Source organism: Heliangelus exortis, chromosome 7, assembly GCF_036169615.1.
Source record: "Heliangelus exortis chromosome 7, bHelExo1.hap1, whole genome shotgun sequence".
NCBI lineage: Eukaryota > Metazoa > Chordata > Aves > Apodiformes > Trochilidae > Heliangelus > Heliangelus exortis.
In genome coordinates this window covers 9,260,699-9,279,246 of record NC_092428.1, presented here as the reverse complement: position 1 = coordinate 9,279,246, position 18,548 = coordinate 9,260,699, and the positions used below count along the sequence as shown (strand labels likewise).

Sequence of the window (18,548 nt, the reverse complement as noted above, 5' to 3'; positions counted from 1 at the left end):
TTTAGTGAAAAAAGCACTGTAAACCAAAGGGACCTCAGTAAATTCTCTGTGTACAGATCTTCTTTCTGCACTGGTAGCAAGGCTATTCTTTTGTTTGTGAAACATGTTCTTTGTAGTATTTACAGGGTGAAATTATCTTGGTTTTGTTTTTTTTTTTTTCATTGGCAAAAATCTCAGTTATTCCAACAATACACTTCAGTATAGGAGTAAACAGTTACGACATATTATGGGAATGAAATACAGTGCCAGGTATCATTGGTTATGAGACCAATGCCACACATTAGAAACTCTGGCTAAAATATTTGATCAGGTTAAAAGTGCATGCAATTTTAACTTTTTATTACGAGGATGATCATGGTGGATGCTGTCCCAATGAAGGCATAAGTAGCTCAGGACAGTTTACCACATATTGTGGAGACGTATCAAAACATTCTGAACATTCTGAGAATTCAGAGGAAAGGAGATGAATCTGTTCTAAGAGGTAGAGTAGGGGCAAGAAGATTGATTTTGTGAAGCCTCTAGTAAACACACTGATTTCATTTATTTCGTTTCATTGTTTTCATTACAGAGATGGTCACATTTTCTGTGTAGCACAACAGCTGTCATGTCTAGCTTTTACACATCTCATCTGAGAGTTTGCAGAGGTCTGTAAGGAAATAAGATATTACATCCTTTAGCTTACTAGTGAGAAATCTGTGACTGAGACAGGTTATGCAGCTTTTGAGATTATTTTCAAAAATACAAATAAAATTTATTTAAATTTAGATTTTTGCCTCCTTTAGGTTAAAACTGAGTCTTCAGTGAAAAACACCAGTACATTTAAGTGCAGTGAAACAGAAAATTACAAATTAGCAGTACATAATCAGTAGGTAACATTTGCAATGATCTGCTTGTCTTGAATTTCCAAGTCATATCTGGAGTTACTTGATTGAATGACACTAGCAAAAGACAAAAGGGAACTTCTGTTTATTCTGTTTAATAACTTCTGTTATTACTTGCATTCTAATAATGACTTTTACTTTATTACAGATTCATTGGCAGTGCATCCATAGCACTTAAGGATCTCGTAGGTAACCAAAACAGATCCTTTCCCTTCAAATTCATACCTCTGCTAAATGAAAGAGGCCAAGAAACTGGAGTGAGTGGCTTACATTTCCTTATTTTACTGTATTCTTGATCCAAGTGCATCAGCAACAGCGCTAATAAAGAAACAAGAATATCCTCAAGTTATTTTTACTTCATAAATTAAATGCTTGGAATTTTGTAGCAAAAGCACCAAACACAGGAAATTTCTAACAAGATATAATTTAGTGTCTACAATGTGAATTTGTTTAATATTAAGTTAGAGAATTACTTTCTGTGTATGTATTATGCATTTGTACGTGTATGTTATAAATATTATGAGCCACAGAGTATGCGTGGCTGCTGAAAATGAGCATTTTTGCGAAATACTCTATGGAATTCCCATATGTGCTTTTTTCTGCATTCTTTCTAATAGCCACCTGTGTTACAGCACTGATTCTAGGAAGAACATAATCATGTACATGTTCACTGGCAGATCAGTTCAGAAAGGTGGAAAAGAACGTGCTTAACTTGGTTTAGCATGTGTTTAATAACAGAGGTACTAACTGGTTAATAACTTTGTTATTAAGCAGTTTCTAAAACTAAGATCTTACTGTGTTTGTGCAGTCAGTCTACATGTTAAGGCACTTCACACTGCATTCTAGCACACTTAATAATAAGAGGCTTTAAGGGTAATTTCAGTATCTCATGAGCTGCAGTTTAATATAACAGCTAGCTGTTGCCAGGATTGGCAACATGAGAGGCTTGCTGGATTCTCATGTTACTGTGGCAACTAGGAATAAAAACAGCATGTTCAATAATCCAAAACTGCAGTCAAGCACAAAAAAAGACAATTCTATGATTAGAATGGAAAATCATGTGGTGTTTTTTTTTTCCAGAATGGAAGTATGAATAAGCAATTAGAAGAGCCAGATAGGAAATTTACTTAGGCTCACACATGTTATGTTGTTAGTTTTACAGATAGTGTGATTTCTCACTGCCTTTGCTTTTCCATCTGAAAATTTAGGATAGCATCTAGTCTGGTATGAATATTGTGAAACTAAATATATTGACATTTCCAGAACACCTAATATTTGTATTGCGACAGATTTTTCAAAATATGAAGTGATTCCATTTGTTAGATATTATTTTAGAGCCTATTCCATCAACTGCAAGTTGTGTAATCTTTATTGTTTGTAGGTACATGAAACTTAATAACAGTTTGTTAATTTGTTAGTAGCTTACATTTTATTATAAACTGTGCTGTGACTTTGAATAGTTACTGTTCATGTGCAGTGTTGGAACAACTTACTGCTTTATATCAGTTGTTATTAATACTGTGAGCTACATAAAAAACCCAGTGTATTTCTTTATAGGCAACAATTGATTTGGTAGTAGGATATGAGCCACCAGCTGGACCTGCAAATCCAAATGATCCAGGAGGGACCAATCCACAAGAAGGTATTTCAAGTCTTTTCTCAGAACAATATTTTTGAAAGAACATGGACAGCATTGTTTATCAGAAAAAAAACATAACGAGAAGCAAGCATGTGAAGTTTGCCAGACAGTGATTTTAAATTAATTAAGGATGATTCGGAACTACAAATAAGAACTACTGCTAAGTTTCAGAAGCTGAAAATTAATGCAAAGTCAGAGGATGTAATCAGTGAGTTGAATGGATCCCTCCAGGTAGATGGATTTTGAGATATGTCAGGGAAGTGGCTTCTTCTGGTAATAAAACATATGATATGTCAGTGTCTTTTCATACAAGGATCACTGAGGACTTCATTATGCAAAGTGATCATCACCCTGTGCTGGCAAACTAATTCATGAAGTTAAAAGACATTGTTTTAATGCTAACTGTGAGAGACATAGCCTGTTCTCCCTGTAGATTTTACCATAGTCACTATCCTTCAGCTAAGAAAATAAGTTGGAAACACAAGGGAGTGACACACTTCTGTGGTCTAGATATTTATGGATCCTGTTTTGCAATACTGGAATATCACTGTGTGATACAGTATTGAAGTGTCATGTAATTGTTGAACAGCCTTCAACAGAGGTATTGAGCTAGGTTTTTAAGCAGGCTAAAATTGCTAGCTTTCAAAAGGAACTGGAAGAATGTGGTTGGTGAAAAAATACTAAATGATTTAATAATACAGTTTTACTGGAACTCTTGGGTATTAGACTCTTAGTTCTGTAATTTTAGTACGAAGCTGCATTATTTGTCTATTAATTTCACTGGTTGTTTACTGTGTGAGATGGAGAAGATGATGGAGGTTATGAGGAAGTACTGGATGGTCCAGCTGGTGGTATCACACCAACATTTCCAAGTGGCACGAAGGAAGCCCAGCTAGCAAAGCGCATCACTAAGGGAAAGAAGACACGGAGAATCCTTTCTAACAAACCACAAGATTTCCAGGTAATGGATGTGGCATGACATTGCTCCTTTTCCATAGCCTGATGATAATTTAATGTCATGGGTTGTACAAGTCTAGTGCATTGTAGAGACAATTAACTTTTTCATTAGAAAGTCTGTATTTCAACAGTATTCCTAAAATTTACCTCTTAAAGAGATGTCCAGTTTTGTAATTTTGAAAACTAGAACCTTATTTAAGGCATTGTTGTATAGATTTCAAACTACAATAGCAGCTTTAGGAGTTGTAAAAGTAAAGAAAAACCAAACCAAACCAAACAAACTGAAATCATTATCCCCAACCTATTTTGCAAAATCTAAGTAAAATTATACTTGTTATAATAACTTTGAAAAATCTGTCCAGTCCATATCTGCCAGCTACTTTAAGTGTTGTCCAACTTTTTTTTGTGATATATTAAGAAGCTGTTTTCACCAGAATGCTAGATAATATAAGGAATGAATTACCACAGATATTCAATTTTTTTTTCCAGATTCGTGTTAGAGTCATTGAAGGTCGCCAGTTGCCTGGAAATAACATAAAACCAGTGGTCAAAGTGCATGTTTGTGGTCAGACACACAGAACAAGAATCAAAAGAGGAAACAACCCATATTTTGATGAAGTGAGTAGCATAAGAATACCATAGCTGAAATTTTGATGCTATCAAGTGTAGGGAAAAAAGTTATAGCTTTAATTATGATCAATAAATAAGAATTTGCTAATATTTAAGGTAATTTTGAAATTGGGTGGAAAGCACATTTAACACATAGAGGCAAAACCATGGATGTCATAAAACTTTAAGACTTTAATTAAACTGTAAGGATCATTCCAGATTTATGGTGAAAAACAAGGTGGAGGAAGCCAGTCTCATCTTGTATTGAATCAGTTCCTAGGCAGTTTCAGTATCTGGACTAGGCTAAACAATGGAATATGACTGGTTATGTTTATGTACCTTTCCCTTTTGAAAAATAAATACTGACTGGAGTATAGCTGGGTTCTAAGACCAAACTTAGTGAGGCATACCTTATTAATAAACAAATAAGCTAATAAGTAGTATACTTATTTTCATGCTGTCAAACCATCAGATATATTTCTGTGGCTTTGAATTTCAAAATGCAAGTCACTGCTGTTGCTGTCACCACTAGCCCTTTGTAAGACCTTTTTGAAAGCTACAACAGAGATGACTAGATCAGGATTGAATGTCTTAAAAATTGAACAACCTTTATAATTCCCAAAGCCTTTCCCCTGCAAAAAATGTGAAGTGCAGAGCAAAGAGCACAGCTATGCCTGCTGCATTCATTGAAATGGAAGTTGTGACTGTCTTTTGTCTATTTTGTAGTAAATTTATTTACTGAATTTAATTTTTTATTCTGCGCTCAATTATCATTTAGTAAAAGTACTGTAGCAGGGATACTTCAAAAGCCTCACAGTGTTTTTGCATCTTCTGTTCAGAGAACTATGTGTTTGTGATTTTGAGACAGTTTTTTTTTTGTTTTGTTTTTACCCTAACAGATATTTTTCTACAATGTCCACATGACTCCTTTAGAGTTGCTTGATGAAACTGTTAGCATTCGGGTAAGGAAATACGGTGTATGTTCAAAGGGCTGCTGGATGTATATAGCATTATCTGACCAATTCATGATGATGTTTAGGAACATTCCTGTTTTCATGCTTGTCTGTCTTTTTAGGTGTATGATTCTCATTCTTTACGAGCAGACTGTCTTATAGGAGATTTTAAGGTGGGTATGAAACAACTTCAATATCTTGACTAAATTAAATAAAATGAGAGAAAATGTTTAAATACTTGTTTTAAATGTTTAAATTTATGCTACTTTAGCTTGGGGCCAAAGAATTACCTGATGATGTCTTGCTTCTCATCCTAGAGACCATTTGCTCAAAGCAGTAGTAAATAGTTTTCTTTTTTTCTTATATTTCTTCTACTTGAGTAGAAGATCATTGCTAAAGAAAATTGTGTGTTTTATATGCACAGATCTAACTTGCATCCAAGGGAAAAAATATTTACCAAAAGGTAATTTTTTTCTTCAAAATATATGAGGGTGATTGTTTGGTGTGAAGAGGGGCTTAAAGACATAACTTCATTAGGTAGCTAATAGGCAAAATAGTGATACATATGGTAGCATAAAGGCACAAATGCCCAAGTGATGTGGAAAGGTTTTCCTTTGGTTAAGTAAACCTTAAGGTAAGCTTGTAAAGTAGAAGAGATGGTCAAAAACTCTTCATTAAAATAATTTCTGTGGTTCTGATGATATTTGTTATGGTCTATAGTGGGAAGTAGTCATCTGCTTGTTGGAGGTACTACTAAAGCAATACAGACAGAGAATTCACAGGAGAATTGTAATGGCTACTGGGATTCTCTATTATGACATTTCCAAAATGAGTGTTTGCTGTATTTTCTGTTTGCTTATTTTGTACTGCATAATTCAGTAGGTCTCTAGACCAGCTTTTCACACAAATTCTAGACCAGCCTTTTCTAAATGAGGCAGTTTCTTCCACAAAGTTGGCTGCTTTTGCTTGTCACTGCTTATTATCTATATAATTTGTAGTGATTTGAACAGAAGCATTGCTTTGTTGAGGATAGATCATTCATTAAGCAGGTGACAGTGTGCCATTCAGCTACTGTCTGTTCCTGCAGGCACACATTCCAGGAGAAAATCCCAAGAGTAGTTCTCTTTAGAAAATCACCTTTCAGACTTTACCTGAGGAATACTAGCCCCATCTGTCATGAGCAAACACACTTACTGTGTTTGCTTACACACTTACTCTTCACTTCCTGAACATGTTTGAAATTTGATACAATCAATACAGCTGTGATATATGTGCAGTCTTGTCTAGATTTGACACAGCAAGGGGAAAAATTGTCCATCATCCTCATAAAGGAAAAGGAAATAATTCATTAAAAAAGAAGCTTCATTTGTGTAACTGAAGGATGAGATGTTAATCAGGAGTTGAGTGAAAACAAGAGTTCTAAAAAGTCCATCTAACTTAAAATAATATGGGAACACAGAGAATTCAAGCAGCAGTAAGCTAGCCCATGTTATGTCTCTGATAAATGAAAAAGCTTGGGATCTCAGGAAAGAAGAAAATAACTACAGCTGTTAGTTTGAATACATCCTTTCTTGCACTTTCTTCTCTGCTGCTGTATCCATTCAAAACCTCTCATTTTTCAATGTAAGGCATTTTCTCTTTCTTCACACAAGAATATGCTGTGGAAACTTTCTCTTGTTAATGACAAGAGGACAATGTAATAGTAGTTATGAAAAAGCTGGGGGCAGTTGCTCTAGAATTTTTCTGCTTTGGTATTTCTTCGGAGGTAATGGCTGTGATCTTTATTTCAGATTGACATTGGCTATGTTTATGATGAGCCTGGTAAGTAACAGTTACTTTAGAGCTTCTTTCACAAATTGGTACTTGAAGTTGAAACATTTTATTAAATTTCTAAGGCAAATGAAGAAAGTTAACCAGAAGTTATTTAAGGTTGCTACTCAAAGAATTAACTTTAAAAAAACAAACAATATAGAGTTCCTTTCAGTGGTTTCAAGATGAAGTACTAGAACCTAAAATTTAGAAATTAGTTCTGGTATCAGAGACCTAAAATGTGAAAAATAATGCAAAAATATTTTATAAGTATGTCAATAAATTAGCATGCCACGATAGTTTAACACCACTAGATTTCTTCTTTTGAGTGGCACTATTCAGACCTGTCTAGGACTGAAAAAAATCTTAAAATAATTAGTTTTAGGATAAAGCGTGCTTCTCCAACAATTGACTTTGATTTTATGATTCCTGCTATTTTGTAATGGATATTACTGGGGGTGGGTGGTGGTTGTTTTATTTTAGGCCATGCAGTCATGAGAAAATGGCTTTTGCTGAGTGCTCCTGAAGATACAAATTCAGGAGCTAAAGGCTACATGAAAGTCAGCATGTTTGTCCTGGGAACTGGAGATGAGCCACCAGTAAGTTTCATTTAAATATTTTTCTTCCCCTTTCCACCCCACATGTATTATTCATGTAACCTCTGACATTTTTTGAATACTGTATAATTTACTCTGTAAGATGTATTTAAAAGCAAGACAAGATTTACAAGTTGTTTCATGGGCATGCAGTACTAGGTGGCTAACTCAAAGCTTATTTTGTTATCCTCTCCAATTAAGCAACATCTGAACCAGCTGTGGGTGTGTTATCTATCATTTGTGGCTACTTCTTCACATCCTAGAAGAGGTAGAGATATGTTAGCCTGGTGCTGCATGCAAGCTGATGTGTAATTCTCCTTAACGTAGCTAATCAGGCTGAGCAACATATTGGTATCAGTTCCAGGACTGAACCAGGATTGTTTCCACTACTGTGCAATGTAGACAAGCCCATAGAGAAACCTGACTGCTAGAAAGCTCCAAATATTTGCCAGGTGAAAATCAAGCCCATCAGTAATTACATATTCAGCATAAGTAATTTGATGCATATGAAAGTAGGAGGTAGTTTTAACAATCCTAAAGTCCTACACTTTCCAGTGCTCTGTCAAGGTGAAAACTGGCCCTCTATTTTGTTGTAACATTTTTCTCACTTGGCCAATGTACCTTAAGCTCTGCTGTTTTTCCTGCCTGAGATTCTTGCATCCTGCTACTCCTTAGTTAATTTAATATGGTCCTTGGAAACATGGAAGGTCTCTTTCTTGTCCTACATTAACTCTCCCTTTCTTCTGTCCTCATGATTCTTGAAATCACAAGGATATGTCTAGTTATTTGTGGCGAAATCTTTTATTTCCTGTTTATTTTTAAAGGAGGAAGCAGTACATTCTGGTAATTTATATCAGAGTTGAGTGCATTTTCTAGCTTATGTAAGATGCCCTACCACAATATTAATCTTGAGATGAGTATGAAAATTGCATGAAGTTGTCATCATATGAATGCCAGAATCATAATAATTTGATGGTGATGATTTTTAAAGTGTGATTATAATGGCCTGATGTAATTGTGTGCAATTGTGAGATAAAAATGTAAGTAAAATAGTTTAGGTAGAATTTTGCAGTTTCATAGTTTGATAGAATTCTCTTTCTTTATAATGAAACTGACAACAGAGTCCTATCTGAAGAGTATCGTGGGCACCAGTTTAACCAGTAATTCTTAATTCTGTACATTACATGTCTTACGTACCAGATACTACATACCAGTGTATCTCCCAACAGGTTGAAAAAAGGGAAAGAGATAATGAACACGATGATGTAGAAAGCAATCTGTTATTACCTGCTGGAACTGCTCTTCGTTGGGTCACTTTCCTTCTCAAAATCTACAGAGCTGAGGACATTCCACAAAGTACATAGCTTCGTGCTACTTGTCCATTGGTGGCTTTGATTGCCATTAGAAATATTTGTGTGGGCTGTTCAGAAACATTCCTTCAACATAAATTATCTTGAGTGTTTTACAATACTACATGAGCCAATAATTCTGTGGTGGCTTAAGTAGCCCAAGTCCTTTGGTAACGCTCAGTAAGTCTACTTAGTTTTTGTAATGTATAATTTAATGTGTTACCTGTTAGGTTAGTAATGGTCACCTGGTTGCTGAGTGGGCCACACAGCTTCTGGTAGTGGGAAATGCTCATCATCAGCTCTGCTCCAATTACAGATTCCATGCAAGTAACTGACATTCAAATACAGCTGCTCTGCAGGTCAGCTGGGTGTCCTGTGGGTGTCCAGCTCAAGTACGCAGTGCACGTGTCAACTTTCTATGGGATGATCCCAACCCCTGGCCACTTTCAAGAGCCCATCAGACAGCTGGTTTCCTGCAGCCTTCTTTTCCAAAGCTATTTAGATCCCAGTAGATAAGTAGCACTGCTGATTGCCCCCTGCCCGTTCCTCTTCCCAGCAATGCATGAATTCTTCATAGGTTCTCATAGCTGCAGATGTTTTGCAATGGGGGAAAGGCCAAAGGACTGCTGAAATCAGGCAGCTGCTGCTGTAATGGCCAAGGCAGTCCATATTGCCAGCAACCTGCCCCTCAGCTGCCACAGGAAATAAATAATAGGATCTGGCTGTATCCCAGAAAGCTGCATGCAGTTTATGGGATGTAAATTGAGCACCATAAGCTTAACTAGCTAGCCATGGAGGGCAGGGAAGCTTGTAAGAAGTTTGGCCTTAAATTGTTTATTGAGATTTTACTTGTGCCAACTCTATATTGCCGAGACAAAAACTCCTACTCGTTATATGCCATATGTATTTTCTGATACAATATAGATGGCTTTTTATCTCTTCTTAGAATAATTCCTCACCTATATTTGTGACAACAAATGACAGTGTCTGCAGGTACATGCATAATGTTTTTCAAATACAACAATGCCTTTAAATTCAGGAGCACATCAGCACTTCTTATGATGTTTCATAAATGTATGTTCTTGAAATAGCTTCTAAGCCTAAATCCCCCATTTTTATGAGCAAACCAGAATATTTTCAGATTAGACTTTACCCTGTAAAGCTGATTGATTTGGGATTTCTATGGGCAATTTTGTATTTAGGCTGAATAAATAAATAAAATTAAAATAATAAAGTATAAACTATATTTTCCTCTCTGATGCTTCACCAGTGGATGATGCTTTTGCACAAACTGTCAAGGAAATATTTGGAGGAGAAGCAGACAAGAAAAACCTGGTCGATCCATTTGTAGAAGTTTCTTTTGCTGGTAAAAAGGTAATTTAGTAAATACATGAATCTTTGCATTCTGACTGTAGTCCTGGAAACAGATTTCACAAGCCAATACAAACTTTTAATTTTACTGAAATTATGGAATTAAAAATTCATTAGCCCTAAAGTTCACTTAATAAAAGAAAGGCAAACTACAAGGTACAGTAGAATGGGTGTTAAGCTGGTGACTAATGACAGGAATGTATGACTAAATGCTTGGAACTGATGCATGCCAGATTGTTTGCCTATTGCTTGTTCCTGATTGCTTCTTGTCACTGATGGTACAGTTTTTCTTGTAACTGATGGTACAGATTTTCAGCTTTTTCTTGCTAAGTTAGCAGCATTTGTATGTTTATTATTAATGTGTTCCTTTTAATACCAAATTTGAATTAAAGTGCAATTGTACAACATATATTAATTGCTAGCAAATTTTTCTTTTAATTTTTTTTTTTTTTTTTTAAAAAAAAAGCCTTCTATAATGTCTAATCTGGTTGTCATGCCCAGTAAATGTAGATGATCTTCAGTAGATGTGAATGGCAAATAGTAGAGGTGTTCCCATAAAGTATGTTTTTCATCTCCTTCATAAAGCATAAAGCAAACTAGAATCAAATTACTCCTCCATCTCCTTTCTTTGCTGTAGTAGGAAGATCAGTAGTAGTGTGAAAGCATATTAAATAGTAGCTCATGGAAATATCAAGCTTTTTACCATAGGATAACTGCAGTTTCAGGTTTAAGCACTATTTCAAATTTTTTTTTTCTGTCCCATAGTCATTAATATTGCATGTTCAGATCAGTTTAGCATTATTCAACAATAGAAAACTAATGACTCAATGCAGCATAAACCACTCATGATTCATCATTAACCGTTAACCCCTTCTTATTAAACAGAATATTATTTAGCCCAAAGCATAACTAGTATATTTTTCCTGTTTTATCTTTCATAGCTTATTTTATTTTTTGCAGGTTTGCACAAATATAATTGAGAAAAATGCTAATCCAGAGTGGAATCAAATTATTTATCTTCAAATCAAGGTCAGGTTTTCTTTTTCTTGCTTCAGTAGGAAACAGCCATTCTTTTGGATGTTAGGGCATTAACATTACAGAGGTGAAAGGGTTATATATTTTTTTTTTTTCCAGTTTCCCTCAATGTGTGAGAAAATAAAACTTGCAGTTGTTGACTGGTAAGTTTTAACTTTAAATCGAAGTACTAGACAAGGTAAATTATATTAAGTGAAAAAAACTGGTTCTACAGATGTCAGGTGTTTTTACAGTCTATGTAAGTATTTAAGCAAGCATTTATATCTGCTTCAGTTCTACAGTGCTATAACAATGGCTTTGCAGTTTTAAATTTAGCTGTGAGCTTGCAAATATACTTGCAACTGCAGAGTATATCATTGTTTATGGTCTCTTTACAGGAGACCTGAGTAGTCTAACATGGGAGTATTGTTAACTTTGTGCAGTGCCCACTGAGCAGTGTTGCTGTTTAGGTGATGGTGTCTAAGTCAGATGAATTCATGATACAGCCCACTTTTGTATCTGGACATTAACATCTGTGTTAATAATATTAAAACATTCCAGGTGGTACAAAATGTGTGTGTGTGTGTGCCAACTCAGAATGCATTTATGCACAGGTAACCTGCCTCTGTGTAGAGTGATGGGCAATATATTTAAATAAAATCTTTCTTTTTTTTCTTTTTGTAGGGATCGTCTTACAAAAAATGATGTAGTAGGAACAACATATTTAAGTCTCTCAAAAATTGCTTCTTCTGGAGGAGAAATTGAAGGTAATTGATCAGTATGTAACTTAGGATTGATTTTCTTGTGTTACGAGGAATAAAGGGTCAGTATTCTTTTATATATATGAAGTTAGCATTGCACAAAGTTACATATAAACAGATATAAAGTTAAATTTGAGAGTACTTTCCCAAAGTCAAAAAACTATATGATGTGGTATCATCCATCATGAGTCAGATATGGAAGTTTACTAAAAGACTTAAAAATATATTTATTTCAGAAACAATCTAGAGTCTCTGTTTCAGAATCACTACTTCTTTGGGCACTGGTAGACAACTCTTCTTTTGCCACCTTATAAGCATGTCTATTCTTTCTGTGGAAATAGCACCTAAAAGCTAGGGAATATTTCTGAGTATCTTCCATAGTAATTACCCTAGAGGATCTATCTAGAACCACCTGCTTATTTCCTTTATACTATTAGATTGCTTTCAGATGCTGGGGGAACTTGGATCAGTCTCTTCTCTTCAGTACTGTACTAGATATGGGCACCACATCTCATTGTGTGAGTGCTTCAAATTACTACTTAGCTGTCCTCATTTTAGTAGCTTCAACAAATGAATATTTTGATTGCAATGGTATAATTGCAGATGATTAATTTATGTAGTTCAGTTAGTACAGGTGACAGAAGTATGTAATTTTGTCACATTTTATAACTGAATTCACTGCAAGAAACCAAATTTAGTTTGGCAAGGTATGAAGTTCCTAACATGTAGCCATTGTCAATACCTTTGTAGTAAAACACTTCTTTACAATATTATAAGAAACAGGTTTTTGCCAAGATTTTGGCAAGTGTTAAAAAAAAAATCCTGTTATATTTACACTCTCATACAATGTTATGATTATTGATTGTTTCTTTGTGATCTGTGCCTGTGATCTTCTTTTTACAGCAAAATCTTTCATACAATTGAGCAAGTGCCATTACAAGGATTCTGGGTTAATTTGCCAGAAAAATATTGTATCTTTTTAATAAACATAAGATGGCATATTGGATGTCCATACAGAATTATAAAGTTCCTGGCTAAACAGTCTTAACATTTCTTTATCTGACTGTCTCCACTAGGTTGAAGTGCTGGCTCTGAACTATTTCCACTGTTGCCACAATGAGAATCTAAATTTGTCTTTTTTCTGCTTTGTTTATGAAATCGTACGTTATGAGACAAACTGAGACAAATTAATTTGTCCTTAAGTTGGCAGCTGTGTCAGGAGTCAAAACCAAAATGAGTGGCTCCAGCCCTGTAGCCACTTGAGCAAGTATTTGCTTTACTAGCTGGAACTGTTTTTGAAGCTTGTAATTCAGTCCTCTAAGAAGTACTGCTGCTGAAGTAAGAGTTAATGCAAACATTCTTTTTATATATCAAACACACAAAAGAAAGGACTAAAGAAAAAGGCTATGGGAAATAAAAGAGAGAAAGGGTGGGCTGGGGAGGAGGAAATTCATCTCTGGGGAGATCACTTGTACTGCCCACAGAAGAGTGTAACTTGAACTGCTGCTGAGTCACAGCTCACTTATCCTTCACACCCAGGCACTTTGTAACTGAAAAAATCATATTTGGATTCTCTCTCTTCTAAAGTTATGACATTAGAATAGCCATTTCCATGTAAAATCACAGATTATCTTCTCTTGAGGTTAATGCCATGCCTGAAGCCTTTTCTGGTTTCTGGAGAACTGTGAAATTGAAGTAGTTCGTGATCTTCAGTAAACAAAGATACCTTAATGAGCCCTGACAGTTAGTGGTTTTCTTAAACGTTCTTAAGATTCTTAAAGTAAATTTTTATATTCTTAAAGTAAATTTTAATTTTATATAGAGGAGAACTATACAAACCTGAAACAGAAGCATCAAAACAATGTAGTTTGTCAGCTACATGTGTTTTTTTTATTTTGGGAACTTGTTCAGGAAGAGTAGTACCTCCATATTTCAATCAGGAAACAAAATTCTAGCCCGTGTGAACTTTAATTTTCTCAGGTCTTCAGCTTTACTTGAAAAGCAGATTCCTTTCTGATCTATTTGGGTTTTTTAAAATGCTATTGTTACTTGTCTTGTAACTACTTCTTTTTTCATAATTTAGAATTTTCATCTTCGGGAACAGGGGCTTCATCGTATGAAGGTTTATATCTTTGTCTGTTACTGATTTTGCCTTCCATTGCCCAAGCTGAGAAGTATTTCCTAAGAAAAACCATCATCTTAAAAAGCATTTTAAAATAGTTATTTGTCTAAAAGACTTCCTCATCATGATGAAAGACTATCAAATATAACTAACTGTATAAAACAGTTTTGGCACTGGAACTGGTGTGAAAGTATTTCTGTTTGGCTGGTGCTTGAAGCTATGTTTTAGAGTTGAACATGCAGTTGCTTCAGTTCTACAGTGCTCTAACACTGGTTTGCAATTTTTAACTTGGCTAAGAGATTGTAAATATACTTGCAACTGCAGAGCCCTGCAGAATTAAGTGCCTAAAATAATTACTGGCTCTTTTGCTTATGCTTAACTAACTGTATGAATGAAGTCTGAAAAATAAAATCTGATTCTATTAAAACCTGGAGAGATGGCTTTTTTTATAACTGTTTAGGTTGATGCCAGTTTTGAAAGACTTTGTGGTAAATATTTCTAAAGTGAGAAATAAGTCAAATTTGAGTGCAGTTAAAAGGTAAAAAACATTCATTGTCACAAGTACTTAATTTACTATCTTTCTTTAAAAAGTAGTGTTAAGTTAAAGGCTGAAATAATTTTTTGGACTCACTTTCTGTAATACATGATAATCAGCCTTCTGAAGATAAAAAATTGAATTTTAAACTTAAAGAAATACAAAGATTATTTTTTTATTCCAGCTGTGGGAGGGGTTGGGATTTTTATTTGTTTAGGTTGGGATTTTTATTTGGTTTTATATTTATATTTGGCTTAATTTATTAACAACAGTAACTAGTGAATATATTGAATCAACACAGATCTATACCCTAAATGTAATCATATTATGATCTGATGTGAGCATTAGGGTTTTTTTTAAATTGGAAAATATTCCAGCAAGTCTGAATTCTTCTTCAAATACTGATTTGTTCCTGGTTCAGATGTAAGGATGTGAGTATCCAAATGCAATACAGACACCTGCAACTTTTTATATGATTTATTGTTGGCATGAAATTACATCAAGACATTACATTATTTTTTATTATCCATATGGATAAGTAGTCACAGTGGTAAAGTCATATGAGATGTAACCCTTTATTTTCTCTTTCTTATTTCAGCCATCCTTTCCTGTGATAAATGCATTCTTTGTGCTGCAGATGACTTGAAGTGTTATCTGCTGCCAGGTTTAGAACCTGATTATCATCTTGTTTTATACCAGTATGAGTTGTTCAAAGGCAAAAGCTAGGATACAAGAAAGAAAACAATATAGAATCTTCCCTGTTGCTTACCTTGTTCTAATTCCCTTCTTACTAGTCATCAAATTTATCAGTCTGTATCCTTAGCATGTGTTTGTTACTGAAAGAACAATTAACTCTCTTAAGTGTAGATTTTGACTGGCTCTATAAAAAGCTTTTTAGGAATTCATTCATCTAATAAATTTGCAAGGCATGAATGCAAACCTAAAAGATAACACTAATACAAATAAAGCTTCCCTGTTTATATTTTCCTGCCAAAAACCAGACAATATTCAAAACCACAAAATTATGACAGTAAGGATTAGCAATGGAAATATCTTTTCAAGTTCTTCATTATCTTAAATATTGGAAAATAAACAATAGCTTTGGTGTGCAGTTTCCTAGCTTACCTATTTCAACTGACAAATATACCAAAATCATTATTTATTAAGCTATGGGGAAATTTTATTAGCCACAAAACAAGAATAGTATACAAGTTAGAGTTTATTGTTATGAGAATCAACTGTGAATTGAATGAGTTTTCAGACTCTTAAGTCCTGAATGAATTTTAGCTTATTGAAAAGGCAGTTTTTGAGAAACAATGAGCTTTAGCAGTTACGATTAGTTTGCAGTAGCTTGTATTTTACCCTGAAGTATAACCACAGAAAAATAATACTAAAAATTAGAACAATGGGATTAACTGTGCTGAACAGCAGGATTTTCTTTTCCATTACAGTGCATCTTTTTTGTAGCTGTTAACTAGAGCAATGCCTTATGTATTGTGTGTTGAAGTAACAGGCAGATGTCATTGCTAGGCTGCTCTCCATCATCTTGGATGGGTCATTGGGAAGAGGAGAGGTGCCTGAGGACTGGAGGAAAGCAAATGTCACTCCAGTCTTCAGTAAAGGCAAGAAAGAGGACCTGGGTAACTACAGACTGGTCGGCTTCACCTCCATCCTTGTAAAGGTGATGGAACAACTCATTCTTGGTGCTGTCTTCAGGCACATCAAGGACAAGAGGCTTATCAGGAGCAGTCACCATGGCTCTACTAAGGGGAAGTCCTGTCTGACCAACCTGAGAGCCTTCTATGAGGTTATAACCAGGTGGATGGATGATGGCAGAAGAGTAGATGTAGTTTATCTTGATTTCAGGAGGGCATTTGGCACTGTGTCCCACAGCATCCTTGGGGTTAAACTGAAGAAGTGTGGCCTGGATGCTGGGGTAGTGAGGTGGATCAGGAGCTGGTTGAAGGAGAGAAGCCAGAGAGTTGTAGTCAATGGGATGGAGTCTACTTGGAAGTCTGTTTCTAGTATTGTACAATGAAGAAGAAGGTTAGGTACAAGTACAGAAACCAGTGTGATTACTTTAAATTCATATATATGACAGACAATAAAGTGTTCTTACTTTACTAATAACTAATACCTAACTAATATCTAACATTTGTTCTACTGAATTTGATAGTATTGATAATTATTCTTCTGGCTGTGAGTGATAATTAACAAAGCTGTAATGGTAATGTTTTCTGTTAGCAAACTCTGGAGAAACTGAAGTTGGCTTTTTACCTACCTTTGGGCCTTGTTACCTAAACTTTTATGGAAGTCCAAGAGAATATACTGGATTCCCAGACCCATACGATGACTTAAACTCTGGAAAGGTCAGTCTCTTTCTTCATTGTGTTTAATAAAAGGAGTATCCTCGATTGTGTTTAATCAATGAATGAATTAATTTTAAGGGATTTGTTTCTTTATTTCTTTGTTTTAGATTTCACTCCCTTTGGTGTTTCTTTTTGAATTAAATGTTATATTTATAATTAATAATGAACTATATGTTTTCCAGCCTTATCTGGTTTTGGTTTAATGGTGTTTTTGTAGGAGCAGATGGGTTTTTTTATCATTTTCACTATCTGCATCTCTGCATGGATTTTTATTTCTTAAATCCTTGTTTTTGTAAATACATATTCTCACTCCTAGCATTAAACTCAACTGCTTTACTTCATAATTGTTCTAATATGTATATCCATGCCTTTACAGAAGTTTTGAGAACACTTCAGTGAAGCCATAATCATGTAAAGCTAAAGAAAGGGTATTCTACTTCAGGAGAAATATATAAAATTGGATTCAATGTGTGATTATGTTACAGGGAGAAGGAGTTGCTTATAGAGGGAGAATTTTGGTTGAACTATCTACAATACTTGAAAGCAAACCTGTTGATAAAAAGTTAGAGATGATTCCTAGTGATGACATACTGGTTGTTGAGGTAAACCCTTGTTTTATTATTAGTGTTGGTAATGGACATGTGTTCTGGCTGTTTTTTAGGATGATCTAATTTATTAAAATTGAAACAACTGAGTTGTGTTGATGATGTAGCTACAGAAATGTCATACCCTAGTAGCATTTGAGGCATTTTTATAATCTCAAATACAGTAATTTTTAATACATGCTACATATCTTATTTGCTTCTCAGAAATCAGTAAAAATATTTAAAGTAGTATTTCCATTAAGAAAATTATATTGTTTTCTATAATTGGGGATCCTGTTTTACAACTACAGAAATGCAACAAAAAATTCTTCTTGTAGAAATACCAGCGCAGACGGAAGTTCTGCCTGGCTGCTGTGTTTCATTCTGCTACCATGCTGCAAGACACTGGTGAGCCTATCCAGTTTGAAGTTAGCATTGGTAACTATGGCAACAAGTTTGATACCACCTGTAAACCTTTGGCATCAACAACTCAGTACAGTCGTGCTGTTTTTGATGGTAAGGATGCTACGGGTGTGGGGATAAAGTAATGTACTTTTTCCCAGGTGCTATTTTATAGTGTTAGAATGAGAGACATTACTGCAGCAAAGGATTACTGCAAGCATGGCCAGAAAGAACATGTGGCTTTTCACAGCTTTTGAGATGAAGTTACTTTTATGTAATGAATGCTTCAAAGCCTACTGTGGTTATTAATTTCACAGAATTCAGTGATATCTTTTGACCATGTACTAGATGTGCACAGGAAAATTGGCAAGAAAAAAAAATCTTATTATTGTACAGGTATCTAAAAACTAGAGATTAAATAAGGATAATACCCTTTGAACATTCTGATTTAGTGTACAACAGAAACTTGATTTTAAACCTGGTGTCTGGCAGCCTAGAAGAAAAAAGAAAAGAAAAAAGAAAAGAAAAGAAAAGAAAAGAAAAGAAAAGAAAAGAAAAGAAAAGAAAAGAAAAGAAAAGAAAAGAAAAGAAAAGAAA

General features: G+C 34.7%; 1 protein-coding gene across 5 annotated transcripts in view; it reads left to right on the top strand.

The window, feature by feature from the left end:
- The window catches only part of MYOF (myoferlin), a 68,377-nt gene that overhangs the window by 15,271 nt on the left and 34,558 nt on the right, over positions 1–18,548 (top strand). For 3 of the 5 annotated variants that reach the window (XM_071748682.1, XM_071748681.1, XM_071748686.1), the window contains exons 4-20: positions 1,030–1,138; positions 2,439–2,523; positions 3,321–3,481; positions 3,967–4,095; positions 4,986–5,048; positions 5,162–5,212; positions 6,830–6,860; positions 7,332–7,447; positions 8,674–8,800; positions 10,064–10,167; positions 11,125–11,193; positions 11,299–11,342; positions 11,863–11,945; positions 14,023–14,061; positions 16,841–16,965; positions 17,451–17,567; positions 17,888–18,065. In XM_071748682.1, the coding sequence (XP_071604783.1) occupies positions 1,030–1,138; positions 2,439–2,523; positions 3,321–3,481; positions 3,967–4,095; positions 4,986–5,048; positions 5,162–5,212; positions 6,830–6,860; positions 7,332–7,447; positions 8,674–8,800; positions 10,064–10,167; positions 11,125–11,193; positions 11,299–11,342; positions 11,863–11,945; positions 14,023–14,061; positions 16,841–16,965; positions 17,451–17,567; positions 17,888–18,065 (1,631 nt within the window). Of the gene's footprint in view, positions 1–1,029; positions 1,139–2,438; positions 2,524–3,320; positions 3,482–3,966; positions 4,096–4,985; positions 5,049–5,161; positions 5,213–6,829; positions 6,861–7,331; positions 7,448–8,673; positions 8,801–8,837; positions 8,974–10,063; positions 10,168–11,124; positions 11,194–11,298; positions 11,343–11,862; positions 11,946–14,022; positions 14,062–16,840; positions 16,966–17,450; positions 17,568–17,887; positions 18,066–18,548 lie in introns of those variants that run through there. The other 2 variants (XM_071748683.1, XM_071748684.1) reach the window with 2 other exon arrangements.